At 37.4% G+C, this 24,796-nt stretch overlaps 1 protein-coding gene across 1 annotated transcript in view; it reads right to left on the reverse strand.

Annotated features, from left to right (window-relative positions):
- SLC26A7 (solute carrier family 26 member 7) overlaps nt 1-24,796 on the reverse strand; it is a 191,476-nt gene that overhangs the window by 38,925 nt on the left and 127,755 nt on the right. The window contains exons 8-10 of the mRNA XM_043976873.1: nt 24,669-24,782; nt 14,108-14,185; nt 13,199-13,294 (exon numbers count right to left, since the gene is read on the reverse strand). Of these exons, the coding sequence (XP_043832808.1) occupies nt 13,199-13,294; nt 14,108-14,185; nt 24,669-24,782 (288 nt within the window). The remainder of the gene's footprint in view (nt 1-13,198; nt 13,295-14,107; nt 14,186-24,668; nt 24,783-24,796) is intronic.

The raw sequence follows: 24,796 nt of genomic DNA on the forward strand, positions 1-24,796 counted from the left end.
ATCTATCTGAGTGTTGCAGGAAAATAAAAAGGACTGAGTGCACTGAACTACCCCATCCATTCTCTTGTGATTTAGCTGATGATAGGGAATTGAGTCTTTCTCCTAGTCACTAATGGAGTTACACAGACAGGGGGTAGTATCTAGGATCAATCAAGTGTTTCAGTCCAATCTAGTTATATTTTTAATGCTATTTTCAGACCTGCTTAGAAATTCATTCTTCCCCCTCAAAGCCTAACATAACCCCTACAGGCAAATTAATATCTTTGGAAGTGATATCAACTTTCAAATCTCTGGGAAATCACCACATATGATGGTAGACTATTTCAGAAAAGCATTCCAACTTTAATTTTAAGTAAAACTAAGCAATGCTATAGAGGGTAAAATATTGGTTTCAGTGTCAGAAGGTACAGGGTTGAATGATAGCTCTGCTACATAAGCACCAACTGATTTACTAATTCTCCTATTTTCTTTTCCAAGATAGAACTTTGAAATGCAGAGGATAGAATAAAAATGGCTGATAGGTAGTTGAAACCCAAGATAAATAGGGAGATATTAATATTTAGGATTTATATAGCTCCTACTATGTGGTAGGTCCTGTGTTAAGCACTACACAAATATCATTTCATCTGATCCTCCCAACCACCATGGGAAGTGGATACAGATCCCCATTTTATAGTTGAGGAAATTGAGGCACACAGAGGTTAAGCGAATTGCCCAAAGTCACACAACTAATAAGTATCTGAGGCCATACTTGAACTCAGGTCCTCCTGACTCCAGGTTCAGCACTGTATCCACTGCGCCACCTAGCTGCTATTAAAATAGCATTCAGGGGCAGCTAGATGGCACAGTGGATAGAGCACCGGCCCTGGATTCAGGAGGACCTGAGTTCAAATCTGACCTCAGACCCTTGACACGTTCTAGCTGTGTGACCCTGGGCAAGCCACTTAACCCTCATTGCCCCACCAAAAAAAAAAAAAAAGATAGCATTCAGCTCTCCTGGATGTGTTCAAGTTACATAAAGCAGAAGAATAACATACCGGGTTACTCTGAAAGAACTGGTAGATGTCATTGCTGGGCCACAATTAGTGATACCCAAAAGATGAAGAATGAGAGAAGTGCTAGAAGATTTGCATTAGGGAAATATTATCATATTTTTTTAAAAAGGGAAGAAAGTTGGGACTGTAAACTATAAATGGATGAACTTGATTCCAATTCTTGTCAAAACTCTTGAAATTATTACTAAACCAATGGTTAATAATAATCTAAAAGATGAAGCAGTAACCATATAAAATAAACACAATTTTATCAATACCAGATCAGGTGTTGTTTATGTGAATGGCAAGATGGTAGAAAAGATGTTTCAAATATGACTGTTTTCCAGCAATAAAAAGAGAGCCAAACACCCTAAAGTTCCTGGTCATCCCAAATCTCCCAGCTCTCATGTATTAGGGACAGCTGGCAACATATGCAACCCTGAATATATATAGGTATGTAAAATAGGTATACAAATCAAACATTTAGTGCCAAATTTTTCACGACCCCCACATTCAGTTACATGACCCACATCTGGGATCATGACCCACAGTTTAAGAAGCTTTGGTGTAGATGATAAGGGGCTTCCATGTCCTAGAAAAAGGGGCCTAGAAATATAGTGTTAATACTTCCCTGGTAAAATTTACACAGGTTAGTGATCTAGCTGAGACTCTACAACTCCCAATTAGACAAGGTTGGTAATAACCAACCTCTGGATTCTATGCTAAAGAAAATGTAAGTATCATAGCAATGGAAGGGGGAGAGTCAGACAGTGAAGAGAGAAGTCTGAGATCAACTATTGTTATGGGATTATTGTGGGCCCTGGTTAGCCCAGAAGTTGTCTGGGGAGGTTAAGGAACGTTTTCCTTGAAACCCCAGGAGTTTTCCCTAGAGATCAAGGAACCTTCTTCTTGAAACTAAGCCAAAGGACAGACAAGCCCAGAGAGATAAGCAGCACCAGATCAGACTGAGCTAGCTCCAGGACCACCACCCTTCATTCAAGTCTCCCTCACCCCCTCGATGAGGTAATCCTGTTAGGCATGGCTGTACCAGGAGGGGAACAGAGCAACTGGCCAACACCAGTCTACCTCCAACCCACCACCCAATAAGGGACATTTCACCCTTACTTGGGTGGCCACGCCATCTTGGCCCTATAAAAGGGTGTTCCCCAGTCTAGTTGGGGAGGAAAGAGTTTTAAACCTTCCTCCCAGCCCATTTCTCTTGTATCCAGTAAACCTGTTCTTTTATTCCTAACTAGGATGTGCAGGAGAGTATAATTCTTTACAGAGGAATCCTAAGGACCCACATGCTTTCCCAATAACACTATGAGCAACAGAAAAAATATAAGTACGAAAAAGTCAAAAGGAAAAGGACAAGTATAAGTATATCTCCTAAGCAGATACACCAACGTAAAATTCATGAAAACAGAAGGAAAATATAGCAAAAATTTTTAAGGTAGGCAAACACAGAATGAATAAGTAATGCTTTAAAGAAAACAAACCAAAAGAGAAAACAAGATAACACATTCTTTAGAATACCCAGTGCTAATATTACAATAATAAGAATTTCCAGAACAATTCAAAAGAAAACTAAAATTTTTAAAAGATGACATTAAGATGAAGATTAGGGGGCAGCTAGGTGGCACAGTGGATAAAGCATTGGCCCTGGATTCAGAAGGACCTGAGTTCAAATCCAGCCTCAGACACTTGACACTTACTAGCTGTGTGACCCTAAGTCACTTAATCCCCATTGCCCTGCCCCCCCAAAAAGACGAAGATTAGGTCAGAAATCAGAGTTTTCAAAGGTAAAATAAAGAAGATAAAGAATAGATGACTTAGAATGTATAATGGAGTATATGTCCAAGTAGAGGCATTGAGAAAGGGAATGAAAGATGTGGAATTCAAAAATATAGAAAGAGGAAAAAAATTAGCAGAAAAGAAGCAAAAAGCAACTTGAGGGGCAGCTAGGTGGTGCAGTGGATAGAGCACCAGCCCTGGAGTCAGGAGGACCTGAGTTCAAATCCGGCCTCAGATACTTAACACTTACTAGCTGTGTGACCCTGGGCAAGTCACTTAACCCCAATTGCCTCACTAAAAAAAAAAAAAAAGCAACTTAAAAAAACTGCAAATTCCATATGAGTCAAAATACAAGAAAACTGCCCAGAAATTTTGAAAACAAATGACAATGTAACATGATTGTTATGTAATATTGTAATGTATGTGATATTGGAAAGAGGAATAAATTTGGAATCACAGGACCGAAAATCAAATCCTCGCTCTACCACTTGGGAAAGTCACATATACTCTTTAGGTATACTTTATTAACTGTAATTTGAGAGGTGAGAGTGTGAACTAGATCACCTTTAATTATTTTTCATCTCTAGATCTACAACACTATGATTTATAGAATCTACAGATAACTGTAGACAAAGAAAACCTTAAACTTGAAGGTCCAAAGCACATAGAGACTCAATTTCACAATTTTGATATCAAATATATATATGTAAATATAAAATATGTATATCCCAAGTACCTTTGCTTTTTGCAAAATATTTCGGTATCTTCTCTGATATAGATATACACACATATGTGTGTATATATACACAAATATACATATATGTATATGTATGTTTATATGTATAATTGTTTTTTGTAATATATTCTAATATCTTCTCTGGTTGATGGGTATGTAAGCATATATAATATAAACATATACATGCATAACCTGAAAAACTAAAAGTAACAATTATTTTTTAAACAAACTAAACACAAGGAGCTTCAACAGAAAGGAAGCATCTGAATCATTCCAGTTTAAAAAAAAAAAACCTGAAGTGCATAGAGCATCCACATTGTGAACATTCCAAACATGAGAAACCCAAGAAAGAAAAATGAGTACAATTATTGAGAAAATAATAAGCAACAAAACTATTTTTCCTTTGTGTCAGTAGGCAAGACAAGGCTATTGTTTCTCTGACGAAAGAAAGAAAGAAAGAAAGAAAGAAAGAAAGAAAGAAAGAAAGAAAGAAAGAAAGAAAGAAAGAAAGAAAGAAAGAAAGAAAGAAAGGAAGGAAGGAAGGAAGGAAGAAAGAAAGAAAGAATCTGATCAAGGGTTAATAGAAAGAACAAAGTGGGAACTTCAAGGGACAAAAGGATCTAAGAAGTTTAAAGCTCAAGGGAACTTAAAAAGAGAGCCATATGTTTGGGGAGAATGAATTGTTAAACTGACAGTAAAAGTGGAAAGAACAGAATGGCATTTAAACCCATTCCAACAGCATGAATTTTATAATGGCTTTTGTTTGGAAAGAATGAACATCTTTGTTGACCATTTTCTCTGAGTAAGAATTTTGTTTTGGGGACTGGATTCCACAAGAGGTGAGGCATGTATGGGCTCCCTGGACTGTAAGCATCCAGGTGGTAGGTGTCACAAGTCCAGAGGTAGGATATGATGGGCTTAGGAGGGTTAAGTATTTATATTGATGTTAATAAGTGATTGCCTCATTCATGAATTGATATTTCTAGGAGGGAAGCACAGCAGACACAAGTCCCTCCAAAAAGAAATGATATAAAACAAAGAAAAGCAAAGATGAACTTGAATGTAGTAGTAGCTAACATAGGAATGTGTACTAACAAGGAATAAATAGGCTAGAGAAGTGAGCTCAACTTTTGTACTAGGGAATCCCTTTCATGGGGGAATCAAAAAGACAATGAACACACACACACACATATACACACATATATACATACACACCTACATACATGTGTGGGTATGTATTATATGTGTATATGCATAAGTATATATGTATATATATACACACACATATACATATTCTACTAATGGGAAAATAGATTTCAAAATAACACAGATAAGAATAGAATTAAGAACAAAGAATAACATAAATAAGCATAGAAACAAGAACAGAGTAAGGTGAATACGTCTTGTACAAGAATGCCACCAAATAATATTTCTTAAAAAGTGGGAGAGAGGATTCTAAACTACATGCTTATTTGGATGGGGAGGGCATTTAGGGTTAAAAGGATGAAAAATACATAAAGGAGAGAAAAACAGCAGTTTAAATAACTTCAAGAAACTTGAGATAGAACAGGTAAATGGGTATGTGAGACACAACCTGAGGGAATTGACAAAATTACCATTAGTGCAAGCAAAACTAATCACAAAAGCACTGACTTAAAAAGGGGCAAAGGATATATTAATAAAGGAAATATTAATAAAAACAAATAAATGGAGGAAAACAAAAACCATTTAGCTTTAAGTACAAGTTGATTGAATAACCCAGTAAAATGAAATAAAGTGATGTAAATGATTTTTTAAAAATCCAGCAGTTAGCTATATATGAGAAACATCTAAAAGATAAAGACATATTCAAATGGAAGGTGGGGTGGGTAACCAGGTTATTCCCAACGAACTAACCTTATTACCTTTTTTGTTTGACAGGGTTACTAGAATGGAAAATCAGAGGAATGAAATAAATAATAGTTCATTTAAATTTTGGCAAATCATTTGACAAAGTATTTCTTCCTGTGGTTAAGGGAACAAAGGAAAAATGTTTACTAAGTGATGGTACTTTAAGTGGAGTAAGAATTTGTGGAATAGCTAGACCCAATAGGCAGTTATCAATGGCTCAATGTCAACTTTGAAGGAGATCTCCAGTGGTATGCTTGGGGGATCATGGGTTGATTCTAACATTTTTATTACTGATTTGGAAAAAGACAGATGGCACACAGATAAATTTTGCAGATGACACAATGATGAGAGAGATAAATAAGATGCTAGATGACAGAGTTGGGATTCAGAACACTGACAAAAGAGGAAAAGAACCAATATGTACTAAAATGTTTACAGCAGCTTTTTGAGGTGGCAAAGAATTGGAAATTGAGGAAATATTAATCAACAAATGAAGAGATGAATAAATTATGATTCATAATCTATATATATATATATATGAATGTGAAAGAAGAAATTATGTGCTATAAGAAATTATGAAGGGGATGATTTCAGAAAAACCTGGGAAGATTTGTTGAACTGATGCAAAGTGAAGTGAGCAGAACCAGGAGAACAATTTATACAATAACAACACTATTGTAAAGATAGTCAACTTTGGGGGCAGCTAGGTTGCACAGTGGATAAAGCACTGACCCTGGATTCAAGAGGACCTGAGTTCAAATCCAGCCTCAGACACTTGACACTTACTAGCTGTGTGATCCTGGGCAAGTCACTTAAACCTCATTGCCCCACAAAAAACAAAAACAAAAACAAAAACAAATAACCCAACAACAACAACAAAAAGATAATCAAATTTGAAAGACTTAAGTACTCTTTCAACACAGTGACCAACCAGAATTCCGAAGATGAATGATGAAACAATTTATTTATCTCCAGATAGAGAACTAACTGATAAACTCTGAATACAGAGGGAAACATAATCTTTTCTTTCTCTTTCTTTTTTCAGGGAGTGGTAGGTGGGGACAGGACAAGGCTAATGAGGCAATTTCTTTAACATGACTATACATATGTATAATGCATCTTTTTGGTTTGGGGTTTTGTTTTTTTGGGGGGTTGCTTTATCAATTTTTTTGGACTGGGGAGAGGTAGAAAGAAGACAAATTTTAAACTGAAAATAAAATACAATTGAATTTTTAAAAATTGATAATTTCTTGGCCGAAATCTAATAAGCTATAAAATCTAACTGAATTAAATATAAAGTCATGCACTTAGGTTCAAAAATAAATTCCACAGGTTGAAGATGAGGGAGTTGTGCATAGGCAATGTCAGTCTGAAAAGGATGTAGGAATTTGAGGTAACTGTTAGCTGAATATGGGTCGGAATATAATATTGAACGCAAGAAAGCTAATGAAATCTTGGCTTAGGATGCATTTAGAGGCATGGCATCCACAAAAAGGGAAGTGGCAGTACCATGGTTCTCCAAATTTGTCAGTGTATGTGCGGAATGGGTGCTGCATTTTCAGAAAGGCATCATAATTGATAATCTGGAGAGCATTCAGCATAGGGCAAGCTGAATGATTAAAGACTTAGAGACAACAGAGTCATGGCATCAAACCATATAGACTGAACACTGGAAAAAGGCATCAGAGGTCATTTAATACCCCCCCATGTTTACAGATGAGGAAACTGAGGGCAAGAGGGGTCAAATCATTGCCCCAGATCACAATGGTTATAAATAGAAGCACCAAATTAAAGCTCAGATTCTCTGACTCCAGGTTCAATGTTATTCCCATGACAAGATGGTTGCCCTCAAGAACTGGGAGTGATTTACCTGAGGAAGGGATGGTTTAGGAGGAGAAATGGGAGGTTTCTTCGTGTATTCATTATGTCATCATAAGAAAGAGAGGTTAGACCTATCCCACTGAGCCCCACGGGGCAGAGCTTGGAGTAATGGGTGTCATCTGTAGAATGAGTGCAAGGAAGATAGGGGGTATCATGGAAGGTGGTGGGAGTGCATTCCAGACTTGGGCAACAGCCAGTACAAAGGTATAGACACACAAAATGGAAAATCATGTTTGTGGAACAATGTGTCTCAACCATAGAGGGTGGGGAGGGGAGTTATGTATAATAAGGCTAGAATGATAGTTTTGGGACACATTGTGAAGCGCTTCAAAGGCCAAACAGAAGATTTTTCTATTTGATCCTAGGGGCAGTAAGAAACCTAAATCTTCAAGGAAATTGGTTTACTGTCAACATCACTTTCATGTTACCCAATCTCTGTATACCTGAATTCTGAATTTACTTTACTAATTGCTCTGACACTACTGCCCTGGTCCTCCTTGTTAATGTTTCTTGATTTCACTAATATATACAATCTGCAGTAGATAAAAGGCAAAATCTTTGCCCCATGTCAGAAAATCCTAAGCAATCAAGTACACTGCCCCCTACAGAGCACAGCCAGTCCCATGGGCCAGACTGATATTTCATCAATTGATTCCTCCTCTAACAGTAATGTCTGGGCCCTCTGTGGCTGGCAGAACATGCTGTATTCATTGCAACCAAAGTGTCAGACTTATTAGCTGATGGGCAGCCAAGAAAATAACAACGTGCACGAATCCTGCCTGCCATTGACCATCTGACAAAAGTTGCTGATCTATCTCCAGCAAGAACATGACAGGGTGAGAAATAAAGAGAAACCTGGACATCGTTTGGTTTTTAGGAAAGCTGACAAGAGTATTGAGTTTTCTAACAGACTCAGACATTCTTGACCTCATTCATAATAACAAAAACAGAAGTGTGAGGGGTGTCGAGCCAAAGTACTCACTCTCTCACCTACCAGTCACCCTTCTGGATGCTTATCATGGCTTTCCCCCAGTACATTATTATTCAGCACCCAGATACAAAAGAAAGCAGATTTGTTGATTCTGAGTATTTGTTGATTCACAGACAATTGCAGAACTCAGATTGCCTTGGCAAGCAACTATGAGAAACTCAGATTATCCAACTGGAATGTTCTCCAAACATACATGGCATGTATGTCCAAGATTTATTTGAAAAGTGGGCTTCTTATCCATTTTTTTAATGGAGAGTTGCAGTAGTTACACAGATAACCCATAGTTATACAAACAGACTAGCCTATAAATATAACTTTTTCAAATAGCAGCATTCTAATTTAGTCATTACCTAAGATTTCCCAAATTTTCTAATAACTGTCTACATCAACAAGTTGCCTGAGTTGCAACACTGAGCTGATAACAACAGTTCCACTAGTATCAGCTCCTATTTAAATTGTTCTTTATGGATCATGAAGCATTTTCCTTGGAATGAATAATTGAAGTTCTAAAAGTAATAGGTCACATTTAAATAGAACTCAGTTTACAAAGGATTTTCCTTGGACCCATCCCTTGAGGAAGACTGTATAAATATTATCCCCATTTTACAAAGAAGGTATGAGAGGGGCAGCTAAGTGGCGCAGTGGATAAAGCACCAGCCCTAGATTCAGGAGGACCTGAGTTCAAATGTGGCCTCAGACACTTGACACTTACTAGCTGTGTGACCTTGGGCAAGTCACTTAACCCTCATTCCCTTGAGAGAGAGAGAGAGAGGGGGGGGAGGGAGGGAGGGAGGGAGAAGAAAAGCACTGTTTTTAAAAAAAGGGTATGAAAATCTAATGAAGGTTAACTGACTTGCCCAAAATTCTAGCTCCTGGTCAGGCTGAAATGTGAACCTTGAACTTCAAATCCCGAAATCTGTTGCTCTTTCTCCTCCTAATCATACTACATAGTTTCATTTTGTCTTCATATCCAAAGAACCTGGCATGGTGCTGGGCACAGTCGATGCTAAATAAATTCTTGTTGATTTCTAGATTCATTCTGGATTTACTCCCATTATACCTTCTATCAGTAAGATGTTTGCTTACCAACCCAGTCAGTCATATTGGTTTATTAAACATGTTCTCATATCCTTTTAAAATGTGGAGTTATTCAACATAAGTTTATTTATCTTTCTCTGATCAAACTTGTTAACAAATGTCAAAATAATCTCAATTGCATTTGCTGATTTTCCTTACAAGTAAACATTTGGTTACACTAATTAAAATGAACTCATTTTCTTTCTATTTCTATAACACTTTCATAATCCACAAATACATCAACTTTTTGCCAAGGGTAAGATTCAGCACACTGGTACATTTATTGTTTCAGTTCTCTGGTTATTTCAAAAGACAATGATTTGGTGACTGAAATGTCTCAATCATAAAACCACAGATTTAGTGCTAGAAGAGACCTTAGAGGTTATGGAATCCAACCTCCTTATTTCAGATGGAGACCCAGGGAAATTAAGTGATTTGCCCATTGTTTCACAGCTAGTAAATGTCTGAGGCAGGATTTGAACCTAGATCTTCCTGACTTCAAATTCAGCAGTCCATCCCCTACACAATACTGCCTCTCAAAATTCATAGTTCCTCAGGGAAATACAGTCCTTGAAGATCAAGGAGCATTTCCTCGACATAATTTTGTTCTAATGAGTGACAATGAGTTTCTTCGGGTCTTCTTTTATGCCATTAATATTGTCCTTTACACATCTTTTCCTATGTGATAGAGATTTTCTTCCACCTGGATCCCCACCACATCTCCTTCCTTGCTAAAAAGTCCCTTCCTCCATCTTAACCTAAACACTTAAAATTCAAAGGCTCAAATACTCCATGTTATTTTTCTCATGAAATGAGAAAGCTTCCAAGAATAGAGCTTGGCTTCCCCAACCTGTTCCTTTGCCTGGGGAGATGCCTAACATGCTACACAATTTCTTTGCTAAAATATACTGCAAGAAATTGTGAAGGTGGGGCATGTTGTTGTTGTTGTTTGTCCTTCGTTCTCAAAGAGGACCATGACATCGGGGTGATGTCATGACTTGCAATGAATTGGATTTAAGTGAGGGAGGGCCGTGCAAAGTCACCAACCTCACTCTCTCTCCTCCAGAGCCATCTGGGTACCGTGGCAAGATATACATCAGGACGACTGAAGATGGCTCCAGATGCAATGGGAGACCTCGGTCTTTAAGCTAAGACCTGTCACAGTTCAGGATTTAAGAGAAGGAAGGATCCTTTACAGCTGGATGTAGGAAGCCTATGTGACCCGCAAAGGACAAGTGGAGAGAAAACCAGGTGGGTGTTCCTGATGACATGGCATGCTTTCCTGAGACAAGAGCTATGAGGACTGTTACACATGGGAGAAGCCTAGACAGGGGTCCTTAGTTTGACATGCCATCGGCATCAAATAATACAGGGATAATGAAATATAAAGAAGTTCTGAGAGTATTTCTTGCCTCTGGGAGAAAACTTTGCTTCAAGAGAAAACTGATGGTGACACTGTCAGCTAAAAGCTGTGTAGAAGGACAACCTGCAATTTGGTTGAGAAAATGAGCATTGGCAACATCATAATGGATTAGAGAATCAGAAGCAGAGTATCAAGCTACACTCAATAGGCAGCCCAAGGATCCATCCATCAATCAATTAACAAGTATTTATTAACCATGGCGAAGTGCATTTGAGATTTGGCCGAAAGGTCCTCACCACATTTGCTGAGCCTCAGTCACATACTAAGAAGAACACTACACTAGACATGATCACTGGGAGCTCTGCCGAGTATCTATCTGTAAGTACCCAACTGTATACAGGCATCTGGCAAAAGGTTGTTCAGTGATGGGTGCCTGTGTGTGTGTGTGTGTGTGTTGGGGGGGGGGGGTTCTAGTATCAACTTTTACTTTATAGGTCATTTTCATTGACCTATAAATAAGTAACTTTATTCTTTGAGTCTTGGAATACATGGATTTGCAAGAGGAGTTTATGATTATTAAATGAGATATTTATAAAAGCACTTAGCACAGTACTTAGCAAATAGTAGGTCCTTAATAAATGCATTTTTATAAAGGGTTAGGGATAACAAACTATGCAGTCATATAGGAGAAAACTTCCAGATCATCTGGGAGCAGGAAATAAAACTGAGACATGCCATAGTATAACCCAGACCTTTGTGACAAGTGAGAACCACTGACCCAAAAGTCATACTTTTGTGGACATTTTGGTCCCTCTCCCTCTACAACCTGGTTAGTAATAATACCTCCTGCCTTTTCACACAGAGAATGTGAATAAAGGAAAGGGGTGAAACTGGACCTGTGATGTCATCATTAGAGAGAATTCCCCTTACTTATACAGGTGGGTACCTTCTCTGAGCTTAAGTGAGTTGTCTAGAAGAGAGGTGTCAAACACCAGACACATGAGTCCCACAATGCTCCTGAGGGTGGCCTGAACCAGATTAAAATGTAATTAGGAAATATATAATGAAATAAATAAAAATACAATACAAGATGGATAATGTCACTTTGTGATTTTCGAAGTCAATATGTGGCCTAGAAGGAACTTCATGTGTGGTTTGTTGTTGTCCACGGCTTTGTGACCCCATTTGTTTTTGTTTTGTTTTTTGACAAAGATTTGCCATTTCCTGCTCCAGTGAATTAAGGTAAATTGAGGTTTAAGTGAGTTGTCTAGCATCACATAGCTAGTGAGTATCTGAGGCTAGATTTGAATTCAGGTCTTTCTTACTCCATGCCCAGCTCTCTATCCACTAAGTCACCTAGCTGCCTCCTATTTATGTGGTTTAGTGACCCTCATTTCCACTGGAGTTTGTCATCACCACAGCATTGAGAGGTTATACAGGTTCACACAACAAGTATATGTCAGAGGAAAAACAAACCCAGGGCTTCTTAGATTTGAGGCAGATTTCTATCCATTAGGCATCATTCACTGCCTTGTATGTGAATAAGAGGTAGATAAAGTTAGTATTGTTTTGTTTTGTTTTCGAGTGGTACACACATTCTGTTGTTACCTGAATTCCTAATTCTGTAATCAAATTTATAACTTGACCATGAAACTGCCAAATAGGGTTTTGTATTCAGATTAACCTTAATAACAGACAGATTTTTAAAAAAATGTTTTCTTTGGCTATTGCCTGTGTAGCAACATTGTATAGTAGGCATTGGACATAGCATCAGAAAGTCCTGAGTTTGAATTCTGCCCCAGACATACTCACTTGTTGAATAACCCTGGGCGATTCATTTTCATTTAACCTCACTGGGCCTCAGGTTTCATTATTTACTTAATGTGGGGGGGGGGCGGGAACTTGACACCTGGAAGGGCTCTCCAAAATCTAAATTTATATCTTTTAATGCTCCATTCAAAAGACTTTCCATAAAAGTTTTTTTTTATTTGGTCTGTGTTAAACATATAAGTAGTTGACCCAGCATTAATAGAACACAACATTCTTTAGCAGTTAAAACAGAACTTTGTCATGTGCTATTGATGATATCACTTCTATTGGCATATACTTCCCTTATGCATTGATTTCAGAATCAGTTCACAAAGTGCAGTGGATAGTCCCTATCCCTTTGAATTAGCTAGCATTTTAAAAAGCTCTTAAACCACATATTACCCATTAACATTTGCCAGAATTCAATCTGTGTTTCTTATAAAGGCAATATAGATTTCTAGGCTATTATTGGGTGCTTGAAAAAAAAAAAACTAGTAGTTTATAAAAAACTTATGTCTTATTTCATTATTTCATCTATTTTCTAGAGAATGGGGTAGCAAATCTTCCTTAGTAAGGCATGTATAAGACCTGAGGGAAATAAAGGTGAATCAAATTTCACTTACCCAATCTATTTTATCCACATTCCAATATTTTTTTAAATCCCGGAACTGTATTAGCATCCCTTTAAGTCCCACAACAATGATACTTGCAAGAACACACTATAAATTTAAAAAATGATAATAAAAATGAGTAGTTCTTCCAAGCTATACACACATATTTACATATTTTACATGAATAGTACTTATTTTGGATAGATGAACGGATGCATGGATAAAGAGACAGAGAACCATTAGGTGATGGAACAGTTGATTAAAAGGCTAGATCGATAATGAACCTTTTCTTTCCATTCAGAAATAACATATTAACCTCTCATCCCAAATAATTCATGATCCGTGTCATTAAGTAAATAACAGAGGTACTAGATTACCAAGCTGGAAGGTAAACTGAGACATCCCTGACCTCTTTTTATGAAGAATTTTTCACTGGCTATATGAGCATAAAATTCAATAGAATATCTACTCAGTGTAAATGAAAAGAAGATAATAATGTCCACAAGTGTGTCAAAACACCCAGAATGTGTTTTGATAGACTGATGAGAAATAGTTAATATTTTCTACTCATATAACCTAGTATTTTCTATTGTTTTATTAAAATGCACTTAATAAATGCCCTCAAAGGAAATTGTGATGTTTTTATTTATATCTCACAAATGAGAAAAATATAGCAATTAATTAGGAGTCTACAGATCCCTGCACTATACCAGAATTGTCATTTGCATCATCGAAATGTATTAATCTATGCAGGGAAGATTGAAAATTTACCAACAAAGCTATAGGATGTTATGTATATTTCAAGGATAAAAAGAGATTATCCTGTTCCCTCCTTCCACCTCATTAGTAAAGATGATGAGGTTTTTCATAAAAAGACCTGCCAATACAGATTCTCATTTCAAAGCAAAAGTCATACTGTACCATGGGCAACCAGTAAAGCAATGGTCCTACTGCATAGATGACGATGAGGACCAAAACACAAGATATTAGGCAAGCCACCTGAAACACAACAAAAGCACAGAGGTTGGAAAGAATTTTTCAGGACATTTTTCAATGATTATAATTGGTTTTCAATAATTATATAATTATGCATACTAATTATACATATGCAAGCATGTATATATATGTGTGTATATACACATATACATACACACACACACATATATATATATATACATATACATATACATATATATATATAATCACTTTGTTTTACTAGGGGTTATCAGAGATTTTGGTAACTGTTAGGCTCCTAGTGACCTGCCAGAGAGGTAGTGTGGCGTAGTGGAAAGAGCACTAGACTTTGCATCTGAAGAGTCTTTGGTTCAGATTCTACTTCTGTAACTTCAAGAGCTATGGTACCATAAGCAAATCACTCAAAGTCCTATTTGAATTGGTTTTATTTTTGGAAGGAAGGGTTCTTTTGCTTCTCTCCTTTTTTCTTTTCTTTGCTTTTAATACAATGCCTGACACAGAATGTACTTAATAAATGCTTTTTTGACTAATTGAATGATACAGACTCAATTTCCTTCCTTTTAAAGTAGGGATGGTGGAAGCTACATGGGAGAATGAATAGAGTTCCTGATTTCAGGAAGACTCTTCTTCCTGAGTTCAAATCTGGACTCAGACACTTACTAGCTGTGTGACCCTTGGGCACGTCACTTAACCCAGTTTGCCTCAGTTTCCTCAACTGGAAAATGAGCTGGAGAAGGAAATGAAAAACCACTCCAGTTCTTTGCCAAGAAAACCCCAAATGGGGTCATGAAGTATCAGAAAAAACTAAAAACAACTGAACAAAACCAGCAAAAATAGGGATGATAATAATCTTAGCTCTGTCAACCTTGTGACCTTGTACAAATCATTTAACCTCGATGGGTTTCAGTCTCCTCGTGCATAAAAATGAGTTTGTTGGACATAAGATTACTTCTTTTTTTTTGATGGGGCAATGAGGGTTAAGTGAATTGCCCAGGGTCACACAACTAATAAGTGACAAGTGTCTGAGGCTGGATTTGAATTCAGGTCATCCTAAATTCAGGGCCAGTGCTTTATCTACTGCATTACCTAGCTGCCCCAAGATTACTTCTTAGGTCCCTTCTACCTCTTAATCTATGATTCTATGATCCTGAACAACTGTGAAGGAGTGACTGTAGTTATTATCATTCCTGTTTTTGCTGTTTGACTCTAAATCTATCATTCTTTCAAATGAGATATTTATTATGAAGTGCTTTGCAAACCTGAAATCACTCTATGAATGTCAACTATTATTATATATGAAGTGAAATAATTGGCAAACTGTAACACTCAGATGAAGTTGACCTTGACAAAATATAAGTTATATAGCATCTTTTTGAAAGAAAATGGGCAAAGATGACTCAGGATGAGAAGTGAGCTGTAGTAGTGGAAAGAATACCTCAATGAGGTCATAGATCCCTCTAAGTATATCTTATATATGAAGCTGACAAGATGATATATAAAGATGAGCGTGGATTTGGAGCAGGGACTTTCTACAGTGAAAGATATTTAAGTGGATTTTCTAGAATAAATAAAGTATTCCCCATCTGTCTAAGTTCCTGCCCTGAAAGCTAAACCAAGGGAGATCTCTTTATTTATGGGTCCACAAATACTACAGGAGATGTTAGGATAACAGTAGAAATTATGGATTTAAGTAATTTTTTACATGGGTATTAGAATAACACTAAACCATCTGTTCTCTTTCTTCCATCTTCCTTGTTACCAGTGGTATGAGTTTATTATGTGGTTATTTGGGATGATAGTCACTAATGGTTATGGAATAAAGAGAAACTAAATTACTTTGGGATATCAAACTAAGATTTTGACTTCTTTAGTAGTCCAATCTAATCCAACTCAGTGATCATTTATGAAGTACCCACTATGAAGAAGGCATTGTGCTAGATGTTGGGGAAACATCTAGAAAACAGAATCAGGGGCCAAGTAGAAACTGTCTCAGCAGAACAATCCAATTCAAGTCAATAAACACTTAATAAGCACCTGCTGCCTGCAGACACAGGTCTAAGTGCTGAGATGGATATAAAGTTGAGAAAAAACAGAGTTCCTGCCCTCAAGATGTTTACACTCTAGTAGTTCACTAAGTAACCTCTATAATTGATGGCACAAAGTTCCTTTGATAGTGAGGGTGGAAAGAATCTTATCTGTCCTCCAAATTCAGTCACTTTGTTGATACACATATATACATAATTACATATATATACACATATATGATATATTAGAGAAATGTGTGGAGAGAAAACACATGTATATTTGTACAAGATCTATGATAGCCTATTTTTGGAAAGTTTCTGGTATTGAAAACACCTCCACTCATGCAGAATGAATGTGTGAATTAATAAAGCATTTATTAAATGTTTTCTATATACAAAGCACTGTGTGGGGATACAAAGAGAAAAGTAAGCCAGTGGCTGCTTTCAAAGAGACAACATATTAGGAAATTTTCAACAGCAAATCAAATGGAAAAGTTCCACAGTGCTTAGAGTACAATGGCAAAGGAGATGTCAAGAACTCACTATGAATGTAAATTTTTCCTTTGCCATTGATCAGATAGTTAGTATGTGTAAGAAGCAGACTCATAAGCCAGGTCTTTTTGGCTCTAAGGCTGGCCCTCTATGTACCCTATCATGTTGCCTCTCACTCCCCTTGATATGAAGGGGAAGATCCACCTGGCTAGGAATTCTAAGGAATGTTAGGTGCCAAAGAAAAGGCACTACTAAATTATCTCTATATTAAAGTCACATGTGAAGAATTTATGTTTTTTGTGTTTTCATATAGTGTGAGGTTGTGCCTAGACCATAAATACAACAACTAATATATCATGAGAGTTCAGTGGTTGAGCATACAAGTAGGGCTTACGCATTCCATTGGAATGACATGATAAAAAATCTAGGCCCAGTCTACTGGGGGGAAATCAATGTTTCTATGCAAAATGAAGAACACAGATATAAGTGTATTAGAAGACAGGGGTCAGGAATGTGTGGAGCGCATATACATGCAACTTACATTCAGGAAACACATCAGATGCATTTAAAGCCCATAAAATAACCACCCAATATATGACAGCTAAAAGATTTTGGCATCCATCTGAGCCAGCTCCCTTAAATGACAGATGAGAAAACTGATGCTCAGAGTGGTTAAGTGACCTGTCCAAAATAGCACAGCTAGTAAATAGTCAAGTTCAAGTACTCTGCCTCCAAAATAATCCATCACTGATACCATTTTCATAAACTGAATGACATTAAAATGGAACCACATTTTATCAAAATAAAAAATAGCCTATCTCTAAATAACACAGTGCTTTGTTTGGAATATAAAGTCCAAGACATGTGGAGCTACAGTTAGTTTAATAGACTACAAATGAGAACTGAAAATTGTTTCTTTGGAAAAGATAACTGAACCTGGGTTCAAGTGATCACTTTACCATTAGTGACTCAGTCAATGCTGATATGATATAAGGGAATAAAGATTGGATTGGGCTTAAAAGACCCAAGTTGATGTCCCAGTTCTGCTGCAGAACTTGCTATGCATCCTTGGGTAAGTCATTGACCCCCCATGAGCCTGAATAAAATAGAAATAACAATCCTTAAACTGCTTCCTTTAGAGAGTCCTCTGTGATGAAATAAGACAAAAATAATTTTAAAACCACAAATGCACTATAAATGTTAGTTATACAAAACTTCAAATGAGCTAGACCATGGGAGCAAACAAATTTGAATTAGCAAGTTTAACCCTGCCACAAACCCACTAGCCTGACCTTCCTTTGCTCTTGGCCCTAACACTGTGACATCAGTATATATATATATATGTTGCCAAAACTTCTGAGAAGTCTTGCCCCATGCAACTACTTCCAAGTCATAGAAAACTCTTCATAATATCACGTCCTTGCCTCTTAAAACTTCATGCTTCTTTGTTCCAATTCCTCTCCTCTAAAGTTTGGGAACCTAATAGCTAAAAGGACTGCCCCCCTCCAAAGATCATAGAATTGGTGGATTTGAAGAAAGCTGGGTGATTATATATTTCAACATGATCATTTTACAAGTGTGATCCACCCAAAAATTGTAGGATGAGGCAAGATGAATTCAATAGACAGAATTTATTTATTAAGAACCTGCTATCTCCAAGCCACTACCCTAGGGGCTAGAAATACAAAGACAGAGGTGAAAACAATGTCAGTCCTCAAGTAGGTAAATTCAATGAAGATGGCAGATGTATGTAATGTCTATGTCAGCTCCATTTATAGAAATTATTCATTTACCAAAGAGGAAACTTGCTAGTCAACTTGTTGATTACTTTCTCCTATAGTTCTTGTCCATACAGGGAAAATGACAATGGCAGAGGAGATTGACATAAGAGTCAGGGCATGGGAAAGAAACCATGTAATCTGGATCCTTATTTTTTTTTCTTTAGAGAAATACCAGCCAAATTGTCTGCATTACAAAACAAATGGAGATTATATTATTTTGAAAACAATAAAGTGTAAGGGTCCTGCCTGAAATTTTCTTACAGAACCAAAATTCCCAGACATCCCACCATCTTTCACCACTTTAAAATGTCATATAACTATGATAATATAGAGAGCATTAAGGTTTGCCAAGTGCTTTACAAGAACCAAATGAGATCAGTATTATCATTATTCTTATTTTATAGATGAGGAAACCAAGGGTCACTGAAACTAAGTCTCTTGCTCAGGGTTGCACAATTAGTAGATGTCTGAAGAAAGTATGAACCAATGACTTTCTGACTCAAAGTCTAACACTCTGACCCTTTTACCAAGTTGTTTTAAAGACCAGCCAAGGGGATTTTTTTTTTCAAAATCAGGTTGTTTGGGGGCAAGTGACACAGTCTCTAGATGTCAGATTTCTTATCCATAAAACAATAGACTAGATGATCTTTGAAGTCACTTCCAGGTCTAGATTTATAATCCTAAATCAAAGATCTAACCTGCTCATTTCAAGGATTAGTTGCACAAAAATTATCACAAAATAGTTTATGCTTTCCTCTTGTTAAACACCGGGAAGTGTATTTATTATATACAGCTGTCCTTGGTTTTTCGATGAAGACAGAGGAGATATTATTACTGTCCAAATGCATAAAACCAATGTGTCTTATCCCAATTGGTCCCATTTAGGGAGCAGGGTTTGTCAAGTGGGGAGTTTAATTGATCTCTACAGAAAGGTTAGTCTCAGCGTGTGTGCAATAAGAGGCAAAAGTTTCATGACTACATAACAGGGGAATACCAGAATCCCAGAGTTGGGCTTGATTCAAAGGCCATCTTGTCTAATCACCTCATTTAGAGGTGAGGAATGGATGGTCCAGAAAATTGTAACACCTGATTAACCAAGAAGCCCTTTATCAATCAAGTGGTCATTATTACTACTTAACATAACTTATATAGAGTCAAAGAAAAATCAGTGGTCTTATACCTGTGAGAGAAGCTTTCCCATTTGGCCAATGTATAGTCCCTCCATAAGGCAATAACTAAATCCATGAAGGGCTTAAGCCAAACAGTGGTCCAGACATAAAGCTATGGGTCAACAACAGCAGAACAGAGAGAACAGAATGAAAAGTGGGGCTTCCTGAATTTGACACCCTGGGGCACTATGCTTAATTACCCCCTGGCCACCCAAGATTCCTATTAGTGTTGCCAGGTATGATAACAGCTACAGTTCATCATTTAGCTTGATGGGGAATTGACCCCTTTTTATTCCAGTGCTTTCCTGCTTTTAATGATTTCCAATTTGACTTGCATGTAGGTTGCTTTGTATATATTTGTTTGCAATTTGTTTCCCCCATTAGATAGTAAGTTCCTTGAAGGCAGGGATCATCTTCTGCCTCTTTTTGTATCCTCGGTGCTTAGCACGGTGCCTGGCACATAATGGCTGCTTCGTAAGTATTAATTTATTGATTGATTGAAGACTGTGGAAGGCACTGTGTTCACATCAAGGGACTTGGGTGAAGTGATCATTTTTGACACTTTTCTCTAGTAACCTTTAGGCTTACAATTAAATAGCTTCATATTTTTCTAGGGCTTTTTGGCTAGATACAACTTTTGACCTTAGGAAAGAGAATGCCTTTTTAGGGATTGTTATCCTATTTATGTCACATAGAAAAGTGTTTCCATCTGAAATAGCATCTCTTAAATGGGACCTTTAAGATTTGGCTTGTCTTTCCCAAACCATGTGAGCTATCAGGATACCCATATAATCTTAATAGCTATGTAATGTTAAAAGGTCTGAAATGACTACCATGGGAAAGCATGCTAGATCTGGGTATGGACACAGAGTTGGATTCTTTCTCTATGTGATGGGATGGGAACTGTCATAGATTGTAGGACATCTCAACAAGCTTCATAGGATATAAATGCAGCTTATTATAAGACATATATTTTCCAGGTTTTCTTAGTACTTCCAGAGCCTAATAGGCAAAATATAATGACAAAAGTTCTATTTTAAAATGCTTAGCAAAATGTTTATGTATTAACCATTAAAACTCAAGGGGCTCTTTTATCCCATATGTTCCTTCCCCTAGGAAGGGGGAAAGCTATTGCCTTTCACCTACCCCTTGCCATGTTTTATTATTTGCTCAATTGTATGCTGGGCCAAAAAGGAGAGGAACTTCTGAGAATGAGCCTAGACTAATAGTAGCTGGCATTTATATAACACTGTAAGCTTTTGCAAAGTACTTCATATATGTATCCTCTTATTAAAGGTCATTCAAGCTTTACAACCAATGGGTAGGGACTATATGCATTATTATTCCAATTTTCAGCTAATTGAGGTTCAGAAAAATGAAACGACTTACTAATGGTCTTCCAGATTCAAAAGCAGGATTTGAGTCCAGGTCTATTTACTATGACACAGTACCTTCCCCACGGGAATAGAGGAATTAGAGAAGTAAAGTCCCTTAGAGACTATTTGATTCAAAAACCTCATTTTACAGGTGAAGAAACTGCAACCCAAGAAAAGAAAATGTATTTGTCCAAGGTAAAATAAATAGTAAATGGCCACAATAGGATTTGAATCAAAGGCCTCTCAGTCCTGATGTTACACAAATGTCAGCAGATGAACCTAATTATGTCAGTTTCTTTGGGAAGCAAAATGGCAATAGAATCACACAAATTCAGGACTAGAACGGTCTTTAGGTATAATGTAATCTAGTTCTCTCATTCCAGTGGTGAAGGAATTAAGGCCATGAAAGATTTTGATGACTTGCCTCAAATACTAGGCTAGATAAAGGCAAAGCAGAGACTAGAAATCGGGTTTTCTGACTCCTAGTTAAGTGGTGTTTCTACTACCATCTCCTGAAGAATAGCATTTCCTCCCATACACTCAAGAGCACTGATCTTCATTGAAGATATATGCCATAACTGTGAATATACCACCCCAGAACTACAGAGTCTACACACAAGGGATGAAAGCTTCCCTGTTATGCAACACAATGTGAGTATCTCAGAAGATATATTTCTTGGCAAAATCCTTGAGTAGAATATTTGAGTGTATTAGGTACTGTAAGTTTGAGTTTGGGATACTGCAGTCATATATCCAGTCAAAAAGGTTTCAGTGAAATAAATGTTTGCTCTTTAGAATCATGTAAACAGAGTAACTGGTTGAATGACTGTTTTTCCACTTTTTATCATATTAGACACAGTCATAGGCCACCATTATTTGCCGATTTATACCACAGTAATTTCCCACTAATGTCCCACTTTGATGCCTTAGCGCAGGGAACTGACCCTCTTTTCCTCAAAATCTAAGCCAGGAGCAAATAAACTATGTCATGTTCTTCCAAGGTGGGCAGACTTTGAACAGAGGTTTTTTTTTGTTTTTTGTTTTTTGTTTTTTTTTGCAGGGCAATGGGGGTTAAGTGACTTGCCCAGGGTCACACAGCTAGTAAGTGTCAAGTGTCTGAGTCCGGATTTGAACCCGGGTACTCCTGAATCCAAGGCCGGTGCTTTATCCACTGTGCCACCTAGCTGCCCCTTGAACAGAGGTTTTTAATATAACTTATTTCAAGTTGGAAAATTATAACAATCCATTTAAATTTTGTTATAGGACAACTGTTTACTTTTTTATTATATGAAAAAATCCATTTCATGAAATAACAGGTAGACATGCTCAAGAAGTCATCAATTTACCAACCATTTATTGAACAAACTTACTAAATGCAAAGCATTGATTCAAGCTAGACCCCCAGTTAGAAATTATTGTTGTTGTTATTACTATCATTAATAACATTTATATCACCTATTTTATTTAAATATAATCTGTAAAAAATAAATTTTGTTTTTAAGGACTTGAAATTTTTTTTCATTTTACTTTTTTAAATTGAATAATTAGAATTAATACTTTTCACCTAACTGGCAGGATTATGACAGTTTTTACATCTCCTATGGACCACTAGAGGGAGCTTTGATAATAATAATTGTTAGAGTATCATTTTAGTCTAGAGGAGAGTTCATTTTTTCAGTGATTATCAGCTTATATGTTTTTGGTAAATGCTTGTAATAAAGAAAAGACATTCTCTTAGGGAAAAGAAAATTTATAAAAAGGATGAAGTTCAAGCATGTTCAGAACTTGCAAAGAGGATACTCATTAATAATCTCAACTGCGCAAATCTGGATTCTGACCCCACAACTTTTTGTTTTTTGTTTTTTTTGTGAGGGGCAATGGGGGTTAAATGACTTGCCCAGGGTCACACAGCTAGTAAGTGTTAAGTGTCTGAGGCCGAATTTGAACTCAGGTCCTCCTGAATCTAGGGCCAGTGCTTTATCCACTGTGCCACCTAGCTGCACCCCCCTGCCACGACTTTTTTGAAAGACGATTCTCCAAAGTCACCCATTGCCTTGTCCCATGAACACCTAAGAGAATAGGGAAGGCAGATGTGTCTCCAAAGAAAAAGTTATTGTTGGATTTTTGACATAGTTATCTACACCCAGTTCTTTGCCTTATTCTGTGGCTAAGATCTCAGGCAGTTTATAGGAGACACCAATGTATAAATGTTTCCCAGAGAAACAGCCAACATGGGCAGACACAAATATCATTACAAAGAGAAAACTACCAAAGTAACTAGACTCCCCAGAGCTGCTGTCACAAGAGGCTTCAGAATCTTTTGCTCTCTTTCTTTTTCTTTGTTTTTTTCTTTCTTTTTTTGGTGGGGCTATGGGGGGTTATGTGACTTGCCTAGGGTCACACAGCTAGTAAGTGTCAAGTGTCTGAGTCTGGATTTGAACTCAGGTCCTCCTGAATCCAGGGCCAGTGCTTTATCCACTGCACCACCTAGCTGCCCTTGCTCTCTTTCTTTTTCATGCACATAGCTCAACAGCCACAGTATGATGGGCAAGCCTAACACTAGATCAGATGTTTAGCATCCTTATTTCTACAGGCTTCCTACAAGTAGCCTCTGATGGGAGACAGGTAGATGTCCTTATTGTTAAGGGAATGGAAGCAGCTGATACCCAACATGATCCTAAGAACTTCCCCATTAGGCAAATAAAATTCAATGCTTCATCTCTTGCTAGTTGCAGTAGCTGATACTATCATCCACCTTCTCTTCCTGGATGATCTCTCTACTCCTGGATACTGTGATTCTGATTTCTCTGGTTTCTCTCCCCTGAGCCATCCTTTGTCTTCTTTCACTGGGTCCCCTTCTTTCTTCCACATTCTAGGTGGAGACATCAGCCAAAGCTCCGTCAATGGCCTGTCTTTTCTCTCCATGCCATTCCTCTGTCAATATTATCTACTTGGATGGCTTCAATTAACCTTCTATGCAGAGAATTTACAAGTCTGTATTCCCAATACTAAGCCCTTTCCTGCATTCTGGTTACACATTTCCAATACTTCAAACTCAAAATATCCCAAGCTGAATTCGTTGTCTTCCTTTCTAAACCTTCTGCTCCTTTTAACATCCTCCACGGGCATCTAAGGTCCTTTACAAACGAATCCTTTTACTTTTCCAATCTTATGTTTTACTAATCATCTCAAACTCTCTATTCTAATCAAATCAACCTACACGCAACATTTTATCTCCTCCCTCCCGAGTCTTTACACACACATGGTCTTTCTGGTATGGAATGCATTGCTTCCATACATCTCAGTTCTCATGACTTTAACCAGGCTGTCTATGAGATGCCCCTTTCCCACCTCACTGTCTTCCTCTTGAAATTACATTTAGTGATTTTTATGTAGTTTGTATTTACTTTTATGCACATGTACGATGCCTCCCCCCCCCAGAAGAATATAAGCCCCTTGAAGGCAGGAACGATTTCATTTTTATCTTCAGGGTTAGGTTTAGGGTTACCCAGTAGTTGGCACAGTGCCTCTTGTACATAGTGGGAGCTTAATAAATGCTTACTGGATTAAACTGACTAAATGTTTGTGGCACATTAAGTTGAACCCCGACATTAAAGCTCCTAACCCAAGACACTGTTCTCTCTCCTTTCCTCCTATGAGGTTACCTGTGTCTTGGATCCAGTGCTGTAGAGGCCTGCTGTTCTCCCCATTGCTGCAGCACTTGGTATACAAAAGAAAAAGGAAGGGATGACATTGCTGAGGCCATGAGCCAAAAACTCCTGCAAAGTTAAAA

Source organism: Dromiciops gliroides, chromosome 1 (genome assembly GCF_019393635.1).
Source record: "Dromiciops gliroides isolate mDroGli1 chromosome 1, mDroGli1.pri, whole genome shotgun sequence".
NCBI lineage: Eukaryota > Metazoa > Chordata > Mammalia > Microbiotheria > Microbiotheriidae > Dromiciops > Dromiciops gliroides.